General features: G+C 44.5%; 2 protein-coding genes across 3 annotated transcripts in view; one reads left to right on the plus strand and one right to left on the minus strand.

Moving 5' to 3' along the window:
• LOC138521154 (zinc finger protein 75A-like) overlaps positions 1-4,768 on the minus strand; it is a 111,727-nt gene extending 106,959 nt beyond the window's left edge. The window contains exon 1 of one of the 2 annotated variants that reach the window (XM_069633732.1): positions 4,257-4,768. In XM_069633732.1, the coding sequence (XP_069489833.1) occupies positions 4,257-4,298 (42 nt within the window). In that variant the 5' untranslated portion in view covers positions 4,299-4,768. The remainder of the gene's footprint in view (positions 1-4,256) is intronic. The other variant, XM_069633733.1, reaches the window with a different exon arrangement.
• Positions 4,769-4,784: 16 nt separating this feature from the next.
• The window catches only part of LOC138521155 (zinc finger protein 684-like), a 227,747-nt gene continuing 213,757 nt past the window's right edge, over positions 4,785-18,774 (plus strand). Inside the window, exon 1 of the mRNA XM_069633734.1 lies at positions 4,785-5,138. Coding sequence (XP_069489835.1) covers positions 5,115-5,138 — 24 coding nt within the window. The 5' untranslated portion in view covers positions 4,785-5,114. The remainder of the gene's footprint in view (positions 5,139-18,774) is intronic.

An 18,774-nucleotide genomic window follows, 5' to 3' on the forward strand; every position in this document is an offset into this window, starting at 1 on the left:
GCTCAGTGCACGGTGTTCATTTTGAGAATTTTTAACACGCACCAAGCAGAACAAACTGCATTCGGGCGCAGATGTTTACTATGGTTTGTATCGATCAAGGTGATCAAAGTATAACAGCTGTCGTATAGATCTTTCAGGTTTACTTAAATAGGAAGGTTTTTAGTGCCTTTCTAGAGCTTTCCAGCGATGAACATAAGCAGATAGGAAGTGGCAGCTGGTTCCATAACTTTGGACCAAAGACTGATGAACTCACCTATCCCCCTTCGAGATCTATTTAGTCCGGGGTATGGTCATTAACATTTTATCTCCCAATCTGAGATCTCTGGTTGGCTCAAGGTGGTGGATCCTAGCACTCAAATATTTTGATGCGTGATCGTAAAAGCATTTGTACATAAGGCAAGCCATCTTGAACTTTACCCAATCTTGCACCAGCCACCAATGGCGAGATCTACGTGAGGCTGACACATGATCTCTTTTTCCCAGGTGGGCAATCAGCCGAACTGCTGCATTCTGGACCCTTTGAAGTCTCATCATCTGTTTGGTAGGGATCTCTGTCAGTAGGCTGTTGTAGTATTGAGATGGGAGTTAGTAAATGCCCTTACGACCACTGGGCGATCTTCCGCTGCCACAAAAGGGAGCACATTCCTAAGCATACGTAGGGAGTAGTACACAACCTTCACGTTGGCGCCTACCTGGGCTTCACTCCCTAGGTTTTCCTGCAATGTGCATCCAAGGTTCTTTACTTTCTTTGAAAACTGGATTTCTTCTCCTAAAATCCATGGAGTTATCTTTTGTTTTTCAGCCCTCAGCTTACTGGCTGCTCCAAACAGAATTACCTCTGTTTTGGCTGCATTAAGCTGTAGCTGATTGCATGCCATTCATTTTCATTTTTTGTATTTCCTGCATGCACTGGTCAATTTTTTCAAAGGCCTCCTCTATATTCTCTGTTTCCACATAAATCTGGGTGTCGTCAGCGTAAGAATGAAATCTCAATCCATACTTACTTAATATATCAAATAGTGGGCGGATGTATAGATTAAAGATCAATGGTGACAATGCTGATCCCTTTGGAATTCCACATTTTAGCCATAGTAGTTCTGATAGAAACCCTCCCAGTGTTACACGCTGGGTCCTGTCCTTCACGAACAGGAAGGTACTGAACCATTCTACCACTACTTTTGAGGCTCTTCCGACCATCCCAATGCATTGAAGAATGATCTTATGGTCAATCGTATCAATCTTCGTATCGAAGGCCGCAGACTGGTCCAGCATCCGCAATATTGTGGATCTTCCCCCATCTGTGGCATCTAGTAGATCATCCTGAACTGCCAAAAAGGCGGTCTCTGTTCCATGATTAGGCTAAAACCCCGACTCATTCATCCAGGAGGCTCTTATTGTCCACAAAGTCCTGAAATTGGCCACAGACCAGTTTCTCTAAGATCTTAGTGAGCCAGCATAGATTAGCTACTGGACGATTAGCTACTGGACGATAGTTTTTAAGAACTATGGGGTCTAAATGTGGCTTTTCAGTAGAGGTTTTACCAGTGCTCCCTTCGAGGCACTTGGGACATGACCCTCCATTAAGGATTTATTTATAAACTTTTTTAGGAATGGCGCAAGATTTGCTGCCAACCAAAAGGTTGTACACACTGGTATTGGAAATGCCAGGTCCTTAGTAGGCTTAGTAGCCAGCACAGTCTCATTTTCAATGCTTTTAAAATGGAAGCTCTCATCTTCTCCCTTTAGAGCTTCTGTCTCTTCTAGGGGCTCCTCCCAATTTTCTCCCATTTTCACTTTGGCAATGCTTTTCTCGATGTCCAGAATCTTTTCTTCAAAAAAAGTTATTAAACTTGGTAGCCTGTTCCTGGGTAGCAGTGGTGGGAGCTGCCATGCACATTGGGTTCCTAAACTTTACCACTACATCAAATAGTGCTCTAGCTTGGTTTCCTGCCCGTTTGATTTGTCTTTGGAGGAACTCTTTTTTTGCTGTGAAGAGAGCTAATTTGTATTCCTTTAACATGACTTTCACCTTCACTGCATCTCTATCCTGTTTGGAGGTGCTCCATCCTTTATTGGCCTGGTGTAACTGTTTACGCATAAGGGCCAGTGCTGGTCCAAACCATGATTTGTTTTTTTTTTGTGACTTTTAATTTTAGAGGTGCATATTTTTATCACAAATCTCCTCCGAAAGCTCTGCCCCCTTATTGAAAAACTCCTCACAGTGGAGTTTGAGATCTAGCTTTTCCAGCCTTGATTCCACTTCCTCTCCTGGGATCTTTTCCAGATCCTCTGACTTTCTGATCCATACTGGAATATTTTCCCATCCTCTCCCCTCTTGTGACCCCCTTACCCCTAGTCCAAATAATTGTACATGGTGGTCTGACCACAAGAGTGGCATGGACTTAAGGAATCAAGCCGCATCTCCTCTTACTGCTAATAGGTCTAGGCATTACCCCTTATGTGAGGATTCCTTCGTGATAACCTCTAGACTGTGATTGTCCAAGATTTCTCTTAGGGCAACAGAGTTAGGGTGTGCGTTATTCTCCAGCCAGATGTTACAATCCCCCACACAGAGGAGCTCTTTGTATTTGCTTCCCGTTAAGGTGAGGTGGGCATCTAGTTTGTCCAAGAAATTTCCCAATGGCCTGGTGGTCTGTATCCCAAGAGCACCTTTATAGCCCTAATGTGGGAGATTAGAATTGAAAATTCTCCAAATTGTATGTTGTCATTCTAATCTAATTTTTCCAGGTGTGAGATATTCATTGATGCTTTATAAATTATGGCTATACCTCCTCCTCTCCTGTCCTCTCCGTTAATAGCTTGGATGATATAGATCTCAGGTACAAGCTTGTGAAACATAGTTTGAGACCCATCGGTAAACCATGTTTCTGTCAAGGAGATAAGTTCCAAATCTAGCTCTTGGATTAATTCTCCAACTTCCACAGCATGGGGAACCGACCTGAAGCTGCCAACAGGACACCACCTCTCTCACTTTCCTACTCCCTCTCCACCTTACTATCCCACCCCGCCTTCTCGTTTACAGAACCGCCTGAGCACCTGGGGACCAACGTTGGTTGATGGTGCGTGGTACATATACCTTTAACATTAAAATGAGAAATTGCAGGTTCAGGCATTTGGTGCATGTTCTTATGGGGCTTAGTACAATCAGGGGAATTATGACGGAATGCCTCCAAGTTAGTATACCTCAAACGCACATGGACACTTCCTACTACAAACAGCCAGCTAAAGATGTGTCAGGGCTGGTGGATGTTTCACCATAGAGTTTGGAGCTCCCTGCCTTACAACTGGGGAAAAAAAAAAGAGTCTCTGAGGCACACTTGGGTGGGTGGCTTACATTATAATAAAGTCCTCATCACCGTCATGTATCATTTTATTTTGGTATTATTTTAATTATAAGTAAGCCAATAGAACTGCTGCATATTATCACGGGAGCCAGGGAGCAGAAATATAAAATGGCTGCAGAAAAACGATTAACTGCTCTTTGACAGCAGGGTGCCGAGGTCAGGGAAATCAGAGTAAAAAGCCAACAAGGTGATTGGTGGGAGGTGATGTCCTCAGGGTGCCAGCAAAAGGCAGTCTGTAACGTCTCGAATAAAAGGACTGTGTCATAAGACTGCCAGCATGAGGGAAGTTGTTCGAGCCCCCCAGAGCCCATTTCCAATTAAAAGCACCGACACTGTCGATGCCACTACACTTTCACCACCCGCCACTAAAAATCGTTCAGAAATCAACACGACTGTGCTATACAGATTAAACTGATTGCGTAGTAAGTAATGCTCTCAAACCTGGTCACGTTTTAAGGATTTGGAAGCACAAGATTTCAGACTACAGAGAAATCAATACAAATGTAACGGTGAAAACCTCAAAATTAGCACCTTTTATTGTTTGAATATATTGCACAAAGTTCACTTTCACCGTTTCTTTATATTTAGTGGTACTGCTTGAAAAATAAATGTATAATGCACACACTGAATATCTTAGGAATCGGTTTTGGGATCATTGTAGGGGGGAAGGAATTTCGAATTGTAATCACCACTGTTGTACGTTGTATAAAGATTGTGAGAAGTCAACAGGGAGATTTACAACAATTCGCACAACAGTAACAGTTCTCATACATCTGCTATTTAAGCCTATATAGGAAAGGCAAACACTATGGTAGCATGTGCCAAATGAAATACTTTAGTATTATTACCGCCCAACCCTTGAGATGGGCCACGGGGTATCACTACACTCACCTGATTTGAGCATTGCTGGAACATGTGCTTTCGGTTTTTCATTGTTATTTTGAGGATGAAAATGTTCTTCTGCAATACGAGTGGTCTGGAAGTGAACAGAACCAACCACGCCGTCGCTTTTTTATGAAGACGGAGCCCTGGGGCATAGACAGCGCTCTCCCCAAGCACCACACCACTAAGAAAATCACCGTCACCTTCCTTGGTAACAAAACACCTAAGAAAAAGAACCCAGGCTCACGCCTAAACAGTTCTCTGTAAATACCATTAAACAGACACGGCAGTTTATGGAAATATTTTCCGGATTTTAAAGAGAGCAGAGAGCATCAGGTTATCTATCATCTGTAGACCAGCTTAAGACGGACTCGGTGCAAGAATAAGCGAGCATGCTCTATTGGGGTTCACTGATCTCACAAGCATGCTTAGGCAAATCCGCTGGCTATGGCTTTCTGCGCACGCTCAGAAGTGTAGTATTTTGGAAGTGCATGCGCAGTATCAGACCTCGCTTAATCCCCTCTATGCTTGCTCCCACCCCAAGGCAAGGCAGATATTACTGCCGGAAGACTGGTCGGTCGTCGACTTGCTAGTGGTTGGTGTATACATAGAAATCCGTTTTTGTTTACACAAATCAAAAGAAGGCAATTCTCCTCTGTGTGCGTTCTACTCGAATGCTTCCCGTGGTGTGAGCATGATCTGGGAAACAGTGTGCCATGTCTTTGACATGCGCGTTAGGTTACACACTTTGCTTCATTTCTTCCTAGGAACACGGAATTATTTTAGTTTTCGAGGATTCGAACAGTATTAAGAGTGGCAGTAACACATTGTTCAGTTGGCTTTGAAATTATTTGACAAACGGGAGAAATGCCACAGAACCGTCTTTTGAAGGTGAGTGATGTCCTTCTTTGACGGGAACAGTTCGACATAAAGCATTAAGCATCTGCCACACTTAGATGGAGCTTGAATGTTAGCATGTGCCACACTTAGAATTGCGAACATTAGCCTGCACCGTATCTAGATAGGATAGTGAATGTTAGCATGTACCACCAGTGCTTTAAGTGGGTTAAGAAATTGAGGGGGTGCCCTCGTTTGGGGGCGTGGATGTATTTGTGGGCATGGCCTAAAAGTGCACAAATCACAGTAAGGTGCGCAAACAAATATATAAATGTATGTTATGTTATTTTACATTTACATAGCGCCTTATGTACCATTGGTATGATCTAGTAGGTTGAACGCCCTCGGGAACCGAAGTTCAAGTCAGTAGAGAGAGCGGTACTATGACACCATTCGGTATGGCTGTTCTCATACCATCACTTGCCTCATACTCCGCATCCTCCTAACTAAACACAGCTGGTTACACACCCTCCAGCCTAGGCGTTCTCCTCAGGCCTATAACGCAGCCAAAATCGGTCTGGATAACAACTTGCCAGAACAAACACATACTCCTGATCTCCCAACCACCACACCTACCGCTAAGAAGCAGCTATCACACGAATGCCACACCTGCTTTTCCAACGGAGAAAGGCGCCTCAGGCTCAGTGATCTCTGCTCAGAGCAGATAGATCACAGAGCCTGAGGTGTCTTTCACCCTCTACGAACCCGCGGGCTCTGTGATTTAATCTGCATATTAGATCATGGAGCCCGCAGGTTCGCTGAGGGTCAGTGACCTGGGGAGGGCAAACAAAGGGACAGTAACTTCCTCTGATGACCCTGATGAGGGGTCATCAGAGGAAGTTACATTGACTGACAGAAATGCCAGCCAGCCTCAGTGTCGCTGTGGCTGGCTGGCACTTCTGTCAGCTTGCCCGACATAATGCCGGGCGCATCTCCCATCGCGGCTGCGTCCGTGGTGGGATAAACCGTCCCGCCAATGTTGTATGGGACTGGGGGCCCCGCCAGGCCCCCGGCTCAGCCCCACTTTCTGGAGACCCCGGCAGGCCCCGGCCCACTTAAAGCACTGTGTGCCACACTTAGATGGAACTTGAATGTTAGCTTGTGCCACACTTAGAATTTTGAACATTAGACTGCGCCGTATCTAGATAGGATTGTGAATGTCAGCATGGGCCACAGTTAGAATTGCGAACATTGGCCTGCACCGTATCTGGATAGGATTGTGAATGTTAGCATCTGCCACACTTGGATGGAACTCTAATATTAGCATGTGCCACACTTGGAATTTGAGAACATTGGCCTGCGCCGTAGCTGGATGGGATTGTGAATGTTAGCATGTGCCACACTTAGACCAACTAGGCCAGCATGTTAAATCTCATACAACCCACTAACAACATAAGCTCAAATCTCTGAATACTTATATCACTGAAAAACTCACACAACCATCTCTCTCGCACAACAAGCTGCACACACTTCACCACACTGCAACGCATAAGCTGCACCAACAGCACACGCGGACTGACACCGATCCAATACTTGCACCAAAGCTCAGCACCCGGTTTCCACCGAGTTGAAGCTGCCAACAGTATACCACCCCTCTCACTATCCTACTCCCTCTTCACCTTAAAAACCCTTCCCACCTTCTCGTTTACAGATCCACCAGAGCGCATGGGGACCAATTCCGTTGGTGATGGTGCGCTATATAAGTACCCTTAACATAACATAAATCTGTTCTGATGAAAGGAAAACACTCACTCGCCTCTATGTTGTATTTGGGAATAGAACATTGTTTGCCTCAGACTTACTCCTGTCTCATCCTAGACCAGTGGGGGGGCCACGAAGGATGTCCGAGGGGGAACTCTTTAAAATGTAATTAATATGATTGTTTTTAATATCTAAATAAAGGATTAAGGTGACTGCTTCTAAAGAAAATATAAGCAGTAGGTAATCTTATATTTTAAATTTCACTCCTACAAGCACTTTCTTTAAGCATCAAGTAAGCTGTTTATGAATGTTCAGTGACTGTTAAATAATTAGAATGCAATAAACTGTTACTAAATGTTTATTACATTCTAAAATGATATGCGTTTTGCCAGAATGATCACAAGGAGGGAGAGCGAGAAGACTTTTGTGTGGCTAGACTTTGTTGTCATAGTGTTCCACAATGTTTCTGAATTTCGTCCACTCAATTCCTTCACCTTTTTCCATTCTGCTTTGCTGAGGCTTTGTGGGGCTTCTCTGCATATGTTAGCAATGGTGGTCACTGTGCACTCAAATACTCCTTCCAATTGTACTCAGTTCCTTTCTAACAATCTTCTGAGGCATCTGTTTTCTTTGAAAAGTTTACTACAAATTTCTCATAATCGTCTTGACAGGCTCATGAAGGACTTCAACTGTTCTGTGTTTTTTGCTCATGGCGCTTGCACATAGCTTCCAGGATCTCTGTTTTTGGCATGATCCCTTCGGCTGAAAGATTGGATACTAGGGGCTTCACTTCTGACCTTAGCAACCTGCATTTATTTCTGGGTATATTTGGGCCTGCTGTCTGTAATTTCGAAAGCCACCCAGTCGTTTCACTGCTCCCTAAAGCACCATCCTAGACTTACTGCTGATGTGTCACATACGTGTTTGTTGTGTAATTTTCCTTCAGTGCGTTGAGATCTGTGCCATGGTTGTAAAAGGTAACCCATGGACACCACAAAAGGTAAGGCAGAACGGAGGCAGAAAAAGGAACAAGGGAAACTGATGCTGGGAAACATTTGGTGGGAAGATGGGCGTAGGGAGGCACAACAAAAATCAGGTGTCCCGTTAAAAAATAAATAATTTAAAAGGACCTCAAAAATAAAACATGGTTCAGTCCAACTGAGTTGAAAAAACATCAGCGTGGCAAGTCGATTTTGATCATGACTGCTGCAGACCGCACCAAGTTGAGAGCAGCAAGGCCAATAACGGCAGTGAACCCTGATAAAACGTTGGTGAAATGGGAGAACAGGTCGTGTATGTGACAAGGTTTTAGTGGCATCCATCATTCACAATGCAGAGGAGCAATTTACATTGTACAAGGTTTGATCTGCATTATTGGGATGTGCAGTATTCAGATATTGATGATTCAGCGATTTCAATGGTGCTTTCTTTGGTCAGGTCTTTGAGAAGATTTTTGAATGCATCACACTGTGGCAGGCACTGGTCACTTTCAGTCTGTTAGGCGAGTGGCACCTTTGCTTAACTACATTTTTGGGATGTGTTCCTTTACGTATCCTCGGACAAAGTCAAACAGTTTTTCATAGCTTGCCACAACTCCTGTCCAAAAATATTCGTGACTTTAATTACTTGTTCTTCACCACCTGGATCCAATTACATTTTAAGGTTTGATTGGTCCTCCTACACTAAAGACGGTTAGCTTTTTTTCTGTAAGGTAGATTTGTGTCTTCACTGTCACAGACTTGTCCTTGAATGTGATCATGCTTTTTCTGCAAACTAACAGGCGCTGGAAGCTTCTGGATGGACATGCAGTTTCTTTAGGCTTCTTTTCTCCTCTCTCATCATTTGTTTATACTTGTCGGACGGTATTGTTGTATAATCTGTTCAACAAGCATCATGCCCTTATCATTTTTTTAAGTCGCATTGGGTTTTCTTTTCTTTTTTTGAATGTTGAGCTTATACTGCTAGTACTATTCCTTTTCCTCCTGTTACAACTGAAGCAGCAGAGCTCCTGGAAGGTGGCAGACCTTCCTCCCTGACCTCCCGGGCAGACCTAAATATCAGCCTATAAAGAGGGTGAAGGCAGAAAGGCTGAGGAAGCCTCAAAGGCCCTCCTCATAGCTGCAATGAAAAAAGGGACAGAGCATGCAGGCATCACTATAACAGACTAATAGGTCTTATGTTCGAACCTCCCCCTCACTCTTACCTTCTGGTGCAAGAACAATGGATTTAGCAAGGTGGAGTAATAGTTCAGAGTCGAGGAGACCCTTAAAAATAGGGAAAGAACAAGAAGGTACAATTGCTGGGCTTGACCCGGGTGGCACACTAAGGGAGGAAGGAGAGGCAGCTTGATCCAGAAGGGTGAAGAAGGTTGGAAAGGTTAAGGGCCTTGGTAGGTTCCAATCCAGACAGCAGAGGATTCACAACAGTTTACGGCTTCCCATAGGAAGCAACAACCAAGTCAGCAGGAACGAAATGTCCAGAAATACGAGCTAATACACTCAATAATGGAGTTATTATTTCATGATCACATTTTATTTTAATTAAAATGTTTTATTGGATTAAAACAAGAAAGTTAAAACCTTTAACATACAATATCCTTTCAAAATCAAATTAGCTTTCATGTAGCACTATAAATCTCCCAGATATGTGATCAAGACATCAAAAACAAGAAAAGAAAGAAAAGTTGGGGATAAACACAAATTGATCCCAAACAGGCTTGTTTACACCCTCCTCCTCTAATTCCTTACCTTTGTTTAACACAAATTCCACCATCTTCATCACTGCAATCACCAGACTGATCTTTTCCCCCAAAAAGGACCCATTTCCACCATTCAGAGGTTCTCAAAGTTCCACCAGTGACCACATGCCCCTCCAGAAACGTGCTTCTCACTTCTCTCAATGACTCACAAGCGGTTACCAAATGGAGTAACGTTTCTATGGAGTCGTTCTCCTTGCAAAACCGACATTGGGCATTTAAGATCCCCAGCATTTTCCTCGCCCATTGTATCTCCCGGGTATTAAGAATATTCAGCCGGTATATAAGGAGGAGATCCTGATAGATCGATGAAAGGAATATTTGCAGATAGAATGGGAGAGAATTCAAGCCTTTTTTTTTCCGACGTCAAAGGCTGTCTCAATTTTTCTTTAGCCCCCATTGCTCTACAGTAATAATCCAATCCATAACTTGGAGCTTCTTCTTTACTTTAGTCGGATTGGCAACCAGTTCACCTATTTCTATCCCCCTCTATTCCAGGATCCTCTACACCTTCATCCTCCACTGTGTTAAATGCCTATTCTGCCCTTCTTTCTGGAAGTCAAGAATTGCGAATGGGATCACTGATGGTTCACAAACACATTTCCTATATAAGGCAAGTGTTTCGCACAAGACCGTGGACTTGAGAGATTGCAATTTCAATTCTTGTCTGATTGAGCTCCTTTGCAACGCATTTGGAAGCCGCAATACTCTCCGCCAGAACCAGCCTTCCAGCTTTTCCCAAATTTTCCATGATAGTTGTAGGATAGCCTCTGCTCCATATATTAGAATTTGTGCTACCTTCTGCTTGTAGAAGGAGATAACGGGAACCATTGAGAACTTTCCAAATATTCGATGAAAGGCAATTCCCTGATTGGTTAAGGAGACTAGCCTGGACCTTAGATGGATATAATGACCATTTTCGTCCATACTCCTGTTAATGACTACTCTCCATGTAATTCCCTAGTCTGTTTTTTTTACGCTGACTTCATGATCAATATTTTAGATTTGGCTATGTTAATCTTCATGGCGTTTTCAGTCAGAAAGTTGGAAAATGTATCGATCCTCCTCTGGAGGCCAATGGGCTTTAGATCTAGAAAGACTAGATTGTTGGCAAATAATACCCATGGCACATCCATACGATTAATTTTTGGAGTAAAAGTGATCACATCTTTTTGCAACTCAGCCAAGTCAGCAATATAGAGTCAAAACAATAAGCGGGCTAGTACACACCCCTGTTTTAAGCCTCGATGAGTGGGAATTTTTTTCAACAGATGGTCTTTAGTTGATAATCGAATCCTAACTGAGGTATCCAAATAGAGGGCCTCCATGGTCTCTACCAGGTCGGCGGGGCATTGCCAAGCTCTAAGCTTTGGCCAAAGTTTTTCCCTAATTACCCCGTCGAACACCTGTTCGAGATCCATAAATGCTAGGTAAAGGCAGGATTTCGATTCTAGCACCCCCCTCTTTAAGTATGTTAAAGAGGTTGAGGGTGGTTCCTACCCCCCTGACAAACCCTGTTTGTCTAGGTTCTAGGATACCACTCCTCTCTGCCCGTGCTTTAAAGTCCCTCAATAGGACTGTAGCGAAAAGCTTTCCCATGGAGTCCAGGAGTGCAATGGGATGGTCATTTTTAGGCTACGCCCTATCCTCTTTCTTGAACATCAGGACAATGTTTGCCTCCCTCCAGGTCCTGTTCTGCATGATCTGAGCAAACATGACCACCAAAAACCTTCCCCATTGTCCTTTATTTCTTTTTAGTTCTTGATTGGAAAGACCGTTGGCCCCCGCCGCCCAGGATGAACTTAGATTTCCTATCACCATCACGGCATCAGCCTCATCAAATGTGAAATTCCATCAGGGGAGACAAATCCTCCTCTATGGTTAATTCCCCAACCAGGATCCGCAAATAGAGAGGTATAATGGGAGACCCAAGACTTTTCAGGCACCATGCTAATACAATTAGCATGTCGGAAGGTTCCTCCTTTATTAATCAACTCCCAGATATTCAGGGAGTTTTTTGCACATACTACTTTGAGCATGTGCTCAGCATCATTCTGTGCTCTCATTAATTTGTATACAATTTACCAATTTCTGTATTTTTGCCTTACAATTCTCTCCGTCCCTCCAAATCTTTTTGATGGACATTCACATCAAACTTCTCATCTTTACCAATTCCTGATCGCCCTGTAGTGACCAGTTAATAGAGTCACCTCAACAGGTCTTAGCCTTAAGCGATTGTTTCCCTATTCTAATTCAACCTCCCCCATTTTCTCCAAACATTTTCCCAATTCCTCCTCAGATATAGAGATTGTCAACAGGTCATGATCACTAGTAGCCTGTTGCATTATTTCAAATCTCTCTACATTCTCCCTTAGATTCGCTGACACAAAGCAATAGTCGATAAATTATTTCAGTCTCCACATTTCCACGTACAACTCCTTGGAATGTCACCCAGAGTTTGGGCATTGAACATATGGATATCTCTTGATCTCATGTTATGCATCCACTTACGTGCTCTTTCACTCCATTCTCCCACTTTCAGTGGATAACCAGCTTTGTCGAGCAGTCTCATATTTAGATCTCCACATACAACAATCCTAGCATCATCCCATTCCCACATTGCTTCATCCACAGCCCTCATTATTGACTGTATTAGCTTAATTTATTTCGACATATTTACTCTCCAATAAATATTAATTACTAGTAGCGGTATTTGTTGGTCAACCCCCAGCTTCCACAGAGACAGAATGTGAACATAGGAGTGTGGACATTCTATGCTCATTACATTCCAACCTGACTCTATTTTAATGAGGGTTAGTAGCCCTGAGAAGGGACGTCCAGTTAGACCATTTGGGGCAGGGTTCAGGAAGGCAGGATATCCGTCACAAAGCGGCATCACTCTTAACCATGTCTCTTGAAAGCAGAGTATATCAAATTTCTCTAGACAGTGTGAGTTTTCCATAAATAGAGCTCGAAAGCCTCTAGTGGTCCAAGAAGCAATTCTGAGGGGCTGTGGCTTGACAAAACCTTGAATCTATTCCCCCTTTGCAGTTCAGAGTGCCCCTGATAGCCAGTTCCATGATCTATCCTCCACTCTAGAGGCTTCTAGCCTCTCCCCCTCCGCTGAATTTCTTTTCCGATTCGCCACCGTAAACTTCAGTTGAATCAGGTCTTTTTTTGTGAATGAGGAGGGCTAAGCATATGGCACAATCAGGGTCTTCTTGGCTTCTTTTTCTCCTTGTATTTGAACAGCTACAGTTAAAATAGTTTGTGTTTTTGTTTTTGGGAACCGTTGCCTCCCTCCAATTTGCTCTGCTCCTTCACTGGTATTCACTTACTTCATAGCCCAGAGGCAGAAATGTATCTTTGGATGCAAGTAATATATCCTTCTTGGCCTGTGGGTTCATGTGCAATATGACCCAATCAGTCCTTTTTTCGAGCACAAATTCAACGATTTGAATGTCCACTGAGGATATCTGGCAGGCATGGAGGATGCAATGAAACGATTTTAAAACATTCCTTCTGTTTATCACCGGCTCACTCTGGCCTGCGACAATTCTTTCTAGGTAGTCCTTGATACTAGCCCGTGGGCTGGATTCGGGCATTGTTGCTATGTCTATTTGGCTCTCAATTTTGGCCCATTTAGAGCTACTCATATCTTCCAAACGTTGTCTTCTTGTATTCTCTCAATTTTCTCAATAAGGTCACTCAGGCCTGTCTCTGGGAGGTTCACTATTTCCACCTCTTCCTCAATCTCGAGTGCATTTGCGAGCTCTTTGACGGATTTTGCTACCACGAGAACTAATTTGTTCCTTGGTCACTTAGGAGCATGCCTATTATCTATAGACGGGGGCTAGCGAAGATTTCTTAAAAAAGCTGTCGACCCATTGGATTTTCTCTCACCCATCACTGGCATATTTTTATATTTTTTCTTAGATTGTATAATTTTCTTAGGGTCACTGTTAGGAGCTTTAATCACATCTGGAGGTTTGAGCAGCTTAAACATTGAGAAGATATATGTCACAAGTCTCTCCCCTTCTCACCTGTTTCGGTTGTGTAATTGCGACCTTCTGGGATTTCTTCTTCTTTACAGTCCGGGATTTGTATAGACCCGAACGCCGATCTTCGGCGTCCAGCATGAGAGTAGCGGTTCCGTTTCCGGGAGCGTTCCAAAAGTCCAGGGTAATTCCAGGAAGTAATTAAGGTACGCTCGGAGGCACGGAGGACCGTGAATCAAGCGCAGAAGGTTTTCCAGGAGATTGGGGAGGAAAGGGAACAGGAGGGAATTCAAGGGACTGGGAACAAGGAATCAAGCGAGAGCCCCGATCGAACTCCGGCTAAGCACGTCCGACTACTGGTAGCAGCAGCGTTGAGATGTGCAGAGCCGCGGGGGCGTGTCTCTTTTGTAGGATGAGCAGCATGGAACGCATAGACTGATCCGGAGCATTCTGTTCCGGGCGGTCATGTTGGAAGGATAACTGCATGCAATCCCCTGCAAGTCAGGGACCAGGAGGTCCAGAAAGGACGTAGACGACGGGTCATGACAGTATGCCTCCTCTGGAAACCAGCTCCTCCGGGTTTGCCCGAATGGATCAGATGAAATCGTCGAACCAATCTAGGAGCATTCATGTTTGACACAGGTTCCCAGGTACACTCGCTGGAAGGGTACCCTTTCCACTCAACCAGATATTGTAGTTGAACATGTCGATATCTTGAGTCACAAATACTGGAAACCTCATATTCCAGTTGATCATTTACAATAACAGTGGTAGATCTAGGAGCTGTTCGGGATGACTGAATGTATGGTTTTAACAGAGAAGTGTGAAAGACTGGATGGATTCTTTTCCAAGATTCAGGTAACCGAAGTCGAAAGGCCACTGGGTTGATGATTTCTTGTATGGAAAAGGGACCGTAGTATCTGGGAGCCAGTTTATTGGGGCGCAGGTGTCGAGGAAGGAGCTTCGAGGATAACCAAACCTTATCTCCTACTGAATAGGAAGGTCCAGGTCTTCTTTTAGAGTCAGCATAACGTTTGACATCTTCTCAGGCCTGTTCTAGGTATTCCTTAACCTCCTTATGTAGTGTGATGAGGTTTTCGATCCAGGAGACTACTGCAGGTACTAGAGTAGGATGTGGGAGTACGGAGGGTAGAACAGATGGATGGAATCCTTGGCTACAGAAGAAGGGACTGGTTTTGATACCTGAATGATCTGAATTGTTATAGGTGAATTCAGCCATAGGTATTAGGAGTGACCAATCGTCCTGAAGTTTGGTGGCGAAGCATCGTAGATATTGTTGGAGAGTCTGGTTCACACGCTCCGTGGCTCCATTGGTTTGTGGATGGTAGTCAGAGGATAAGGCACTTTGGATTCCCAGAATACGACATACTTGCTTCCTAAACTGAGATATGTACTGAGGTCCTCGGTCTGAACTGATCTTGGAAGGCAACCCATGAAGTCGGAATATGTGTTGTAGGAAAATTCCATTAATGTCTGATGAGGAAGGTAGTTTGGATAAGGATGTAAAATGAGCTATATGAGTAAACAAATCAATAGTGACCATGATTGTTGTGTAGCCTCTAGTGGGTGGTAATTCCATGATAAAATCAGTGGCGATGAATTCCCAGGGTCTTGTTGGTATTGCTGGTTGGAGTAGGAGTCTGGGTGTCTTCTTATTATCGTGTTTGTTCTGATTGCAAATTGCACATGTTTGGACATGGATCCTAATATCATCCTTCTTGGGCCACCAAAACTGTCTTTGTACTATATGGAGAGTGTTGGTTATCCCACGATGTCCCGAATGTAAGGTATCATGACATAGACTTGTGATCCTTTGTCTCAGTCCAGGAGTGGGAATGACTAAGCGATTATCTTTGAATAGATACCCGTCCTTAGCTGTGAGATTCCATCTGTTATTTCTCTTGTGCTCCTTGCAGAGGTCCGAAAGTCGAGTTTGGCCTTGGATATTCTCCAGGAGGGTGAGTGCTTGGGCAACAAAGATTGTGTGAGGAAACATCTTTGGAAAGGTCTGATCCTTAGAGTTTTCATAGTCAGGACGTCTGGAAAGGGCATCGGCAATTATGTTTTGTGATCCAGGGACACGATGGATGTGGAACTGGTACTGGGCAAAGAAGAAGGCCCAACGGGCCTGACGACTGTTCCTACACTCCAAAGATTGTAGAACTTGAAGATTTCGATGGTCCTTACGGACCTGGACTCGATGCCTAGCTCCCAGGAGTAGATGTCGCCATTCTGTGAAGGCTTGGCGGATGGCTAGCATTTCCTTTTCCAAGACGGAATAATGAGTCTCACTGGGCGTCAGGGTTCGTGAAAGGTAAGCAATGAGATGCTCCAATTTGTCCTCAAATTCCTGTTTTAGTACTGCTCCTATGGCGTAATTGGATGCATCTGTCTCCACTAGTAATGGCCGATTAATATCGGGTTGAGCCAGGATGGGGGCTTGAGTAAACTCTGTCTTTAATCGTTGGAATGCCTTGTCTTGATCTGTAGGCCAGAGAAATGGAGCATCTTTCTTCAAGAGAACAATAATCGGTTGAACAATTTCAGAGAAGGACGGTATGAACTTTCGGTAAAAATTGGCAAGTCCCAGGAAAGATTGAATCTGTTTCACGGATGTGGGAGCCGGCCAAGATAGTATGGCCTTTACCTTTGAAGGATCCATTCCAATTCCTTCTGGACTAAGGACAAATCCTAGTTAATGAACAGAAGTGACGTGAAACAGGCATTTCCCGGGTTTAGCTAGGAGTTTGTGTTCAGGTAATAATTGTAAGATTGCCTTAACATGCTCTTCATGCCTTACAAGGTCCTTGGAGTAGATCAAGATGTCATCCAGGTAGACGATAACGAAGAGGAACAGCATGTCCGAGAACACTCTATCCATGAAACGTTGAAAAACTGCTGGGGCATTAGCAAGTCCAAAGGGCATGACCAGATATTCAAAATGGCCAAAGGGAGTTCTAAAGGCTGTTTTCCATTCGTCACCTTCCTTTATACGAATGAGATGGTAAGCACCCCTTAGGTCTAATTTTGTGAAGATTACTGCACCTCCGACTGCTTCCACGATATCCGAGATGAGGGGTAGAGGATAACGGTCCTTGAGAGTGCACTGATTTAGACCACGGTAATCCAGACATGGTCTGAGTTCTTTGGTATCTTTCTTTGGAACGAAGAACAATGAAGCACCCGCTGGAGATTTGGACGTGCGTATGGTGGCATTTTCCAGGTTAGTATCCAGGTATTCTCGGAGAGCCTTCTTTTCAGGTTCAGATAATATAAACCTTCTGCCGAAAGGAATCACAGCTGTGGGTTCGGTATCAATGGCCCAATCCTCTGGCCTGTGAGGAGGGAGAGCTTGGACTATCGCGGTCGAAAAAACATCAGAAAAGGTTTGTTAGGATCAGGGAATCTGGATGATGTAAGAAACGGTGACTGGACTTGGTTGGTTCTCTTGAAAGTCTCTAGAAGGCTTTGGTAAGGTATCGAGGGATAGGCAGTGAGCCATACAATATTCAGATCCAAGAAACAGTGAGCCAGCTGCCCAGTTGATGTAAGGATTGTGCCTCTGCAGCCAGGGCAATCCAAGAACCATCGGATAATGGGCTGATTTAATGAGGTCAAATTTGATTCTCTCTTGATGGTGATTAATAGAAAGTAGAATCTCTTTAGTCTGAAGGGTAATGGGTCCTGAGGAAAGAGGCCTTCCATCAGTTGCTTCTATTGGTTGCATTGTAACTCGGCTTTCATGTGGAATGTTATGAGCAGTGACCCAATCTTGATCTACAAATACGCCCATAGCTCTGCAGTCAACTAATGCCAGGATGGGATAGGATTCTGTCTTCGAAGGCGATAGTAGGGCCTGAAGAACCACAAGGTTATTTTGTCCAGGAGAGTTCAAGGATGGAATTGATGTGGAGCAAACATCTCTCTCCCGACACTGTGCTCCATCTAGGATTGGGAGCTGGCGTTTCCCGAACGCCGTGGAGGAGCAATGGGACATTCTGTCATGATGCCTACCTCCAAGGAGCCAGGTCCGACCCAGCAACCCCAGAAGCAGGCATCATTCCCCCCAAGGAAGTGCCAGCGGGCCCAAGCTGGGGCCCTTTGGACACAGTCCTGGCGCCTTAGGCGCCAGGCTCATAGGCGCCAGGCTCATAAAGCTAGACATGTGTTCAAGTGTTTTAATGTGCACTTACCTGATGCAGACCATGCGGCTACATCCAGGCCCTCTTGAGGCCTGAATGGAACTACTTTACCTCTGGGACTACTTTCCACCTGGGTGTGGTCGGGGATGGATACATACCTGATCGGTGGAAGGATACATACCTGGAACTTCTTCCAAAGCTATTTAAACCACGCCCGATCAGCAACTCACGCTTCGCGTTGTTCTGCTCCTCGCAGCTGGACGCTCACCGTGTCAGCTCCTGCATCTGGACTTCAGCCACGCCTGTCAGCATCCTGGGTCGCCTGCAAAGGGAGATAAGAGAGAATTGGTGAGAAAGAAGACCTTACCAGCTAAAGCTGCATCACGGAGACATCACACCGACGATTCTGAAAGGGAAGACATCATTTTAAAAGCATTTCGCTTCGATCGCTGCAGCGCTGCATTTCACTCACCTTTCCTGGGCGCCTCCATCTTCAGCAGCGATCATCCGGATCCGCACCCACTTCTCAGAGCCTAGAGAGAAAAAGACAAGAAAACAAGGTGAGAGAAGGAAGGGAATAGGAAAGGCTCAGTTTCCTTCTAAGACTTACCTGTTGGGTTATTCCCATTTCATTTCGGGTCCTGCCGCTTCCTGGCATTCCGGACCCCGGCCCCTATGGGGAAAAAAGACAAGGACATTGAATGAGCGAATGCAAAGACATTACCTGAACGCTCATCCAGAACTTACCTGTCATTTACTGGAACTGCACGTTTCACTTCGGGTCGGCGCCATATCTCCGGCATTCCGAACCCCGGCCCCTAAGGGGAAAAAAGACATAAGCATTAGCGCTTGCTGCAATAAGACAATGAACATTATTATTAAGCTTGAACTTTTGAACTTGCAACAGAACTCTTACAGCGCCTCACCTGAATAGTCAAGCTTATTTTGAACTCCCATCAAACCTCAATCCAGTGAAGTAACTGGGTTTCAACGCGCCCCTGCATCAGAAGCAG

The sequence above is a fragment of the Ambystoma mexicanum genome, chromosome 13 (genome assembly GCF_040938575.1).
Source record: "Ambystoma mexicanum isolate Mex_15411 chromosome 13, UKY_AmexF1_1, whole genome shotgun sequence".
Taxonomy (NCBI): domain Eukaryota; kingdom Metazoa; phylum Chordata; class Amphibia; order Caudata; family Ambystomatidae; genus Ambystoma; species Ambystoma mexicanum.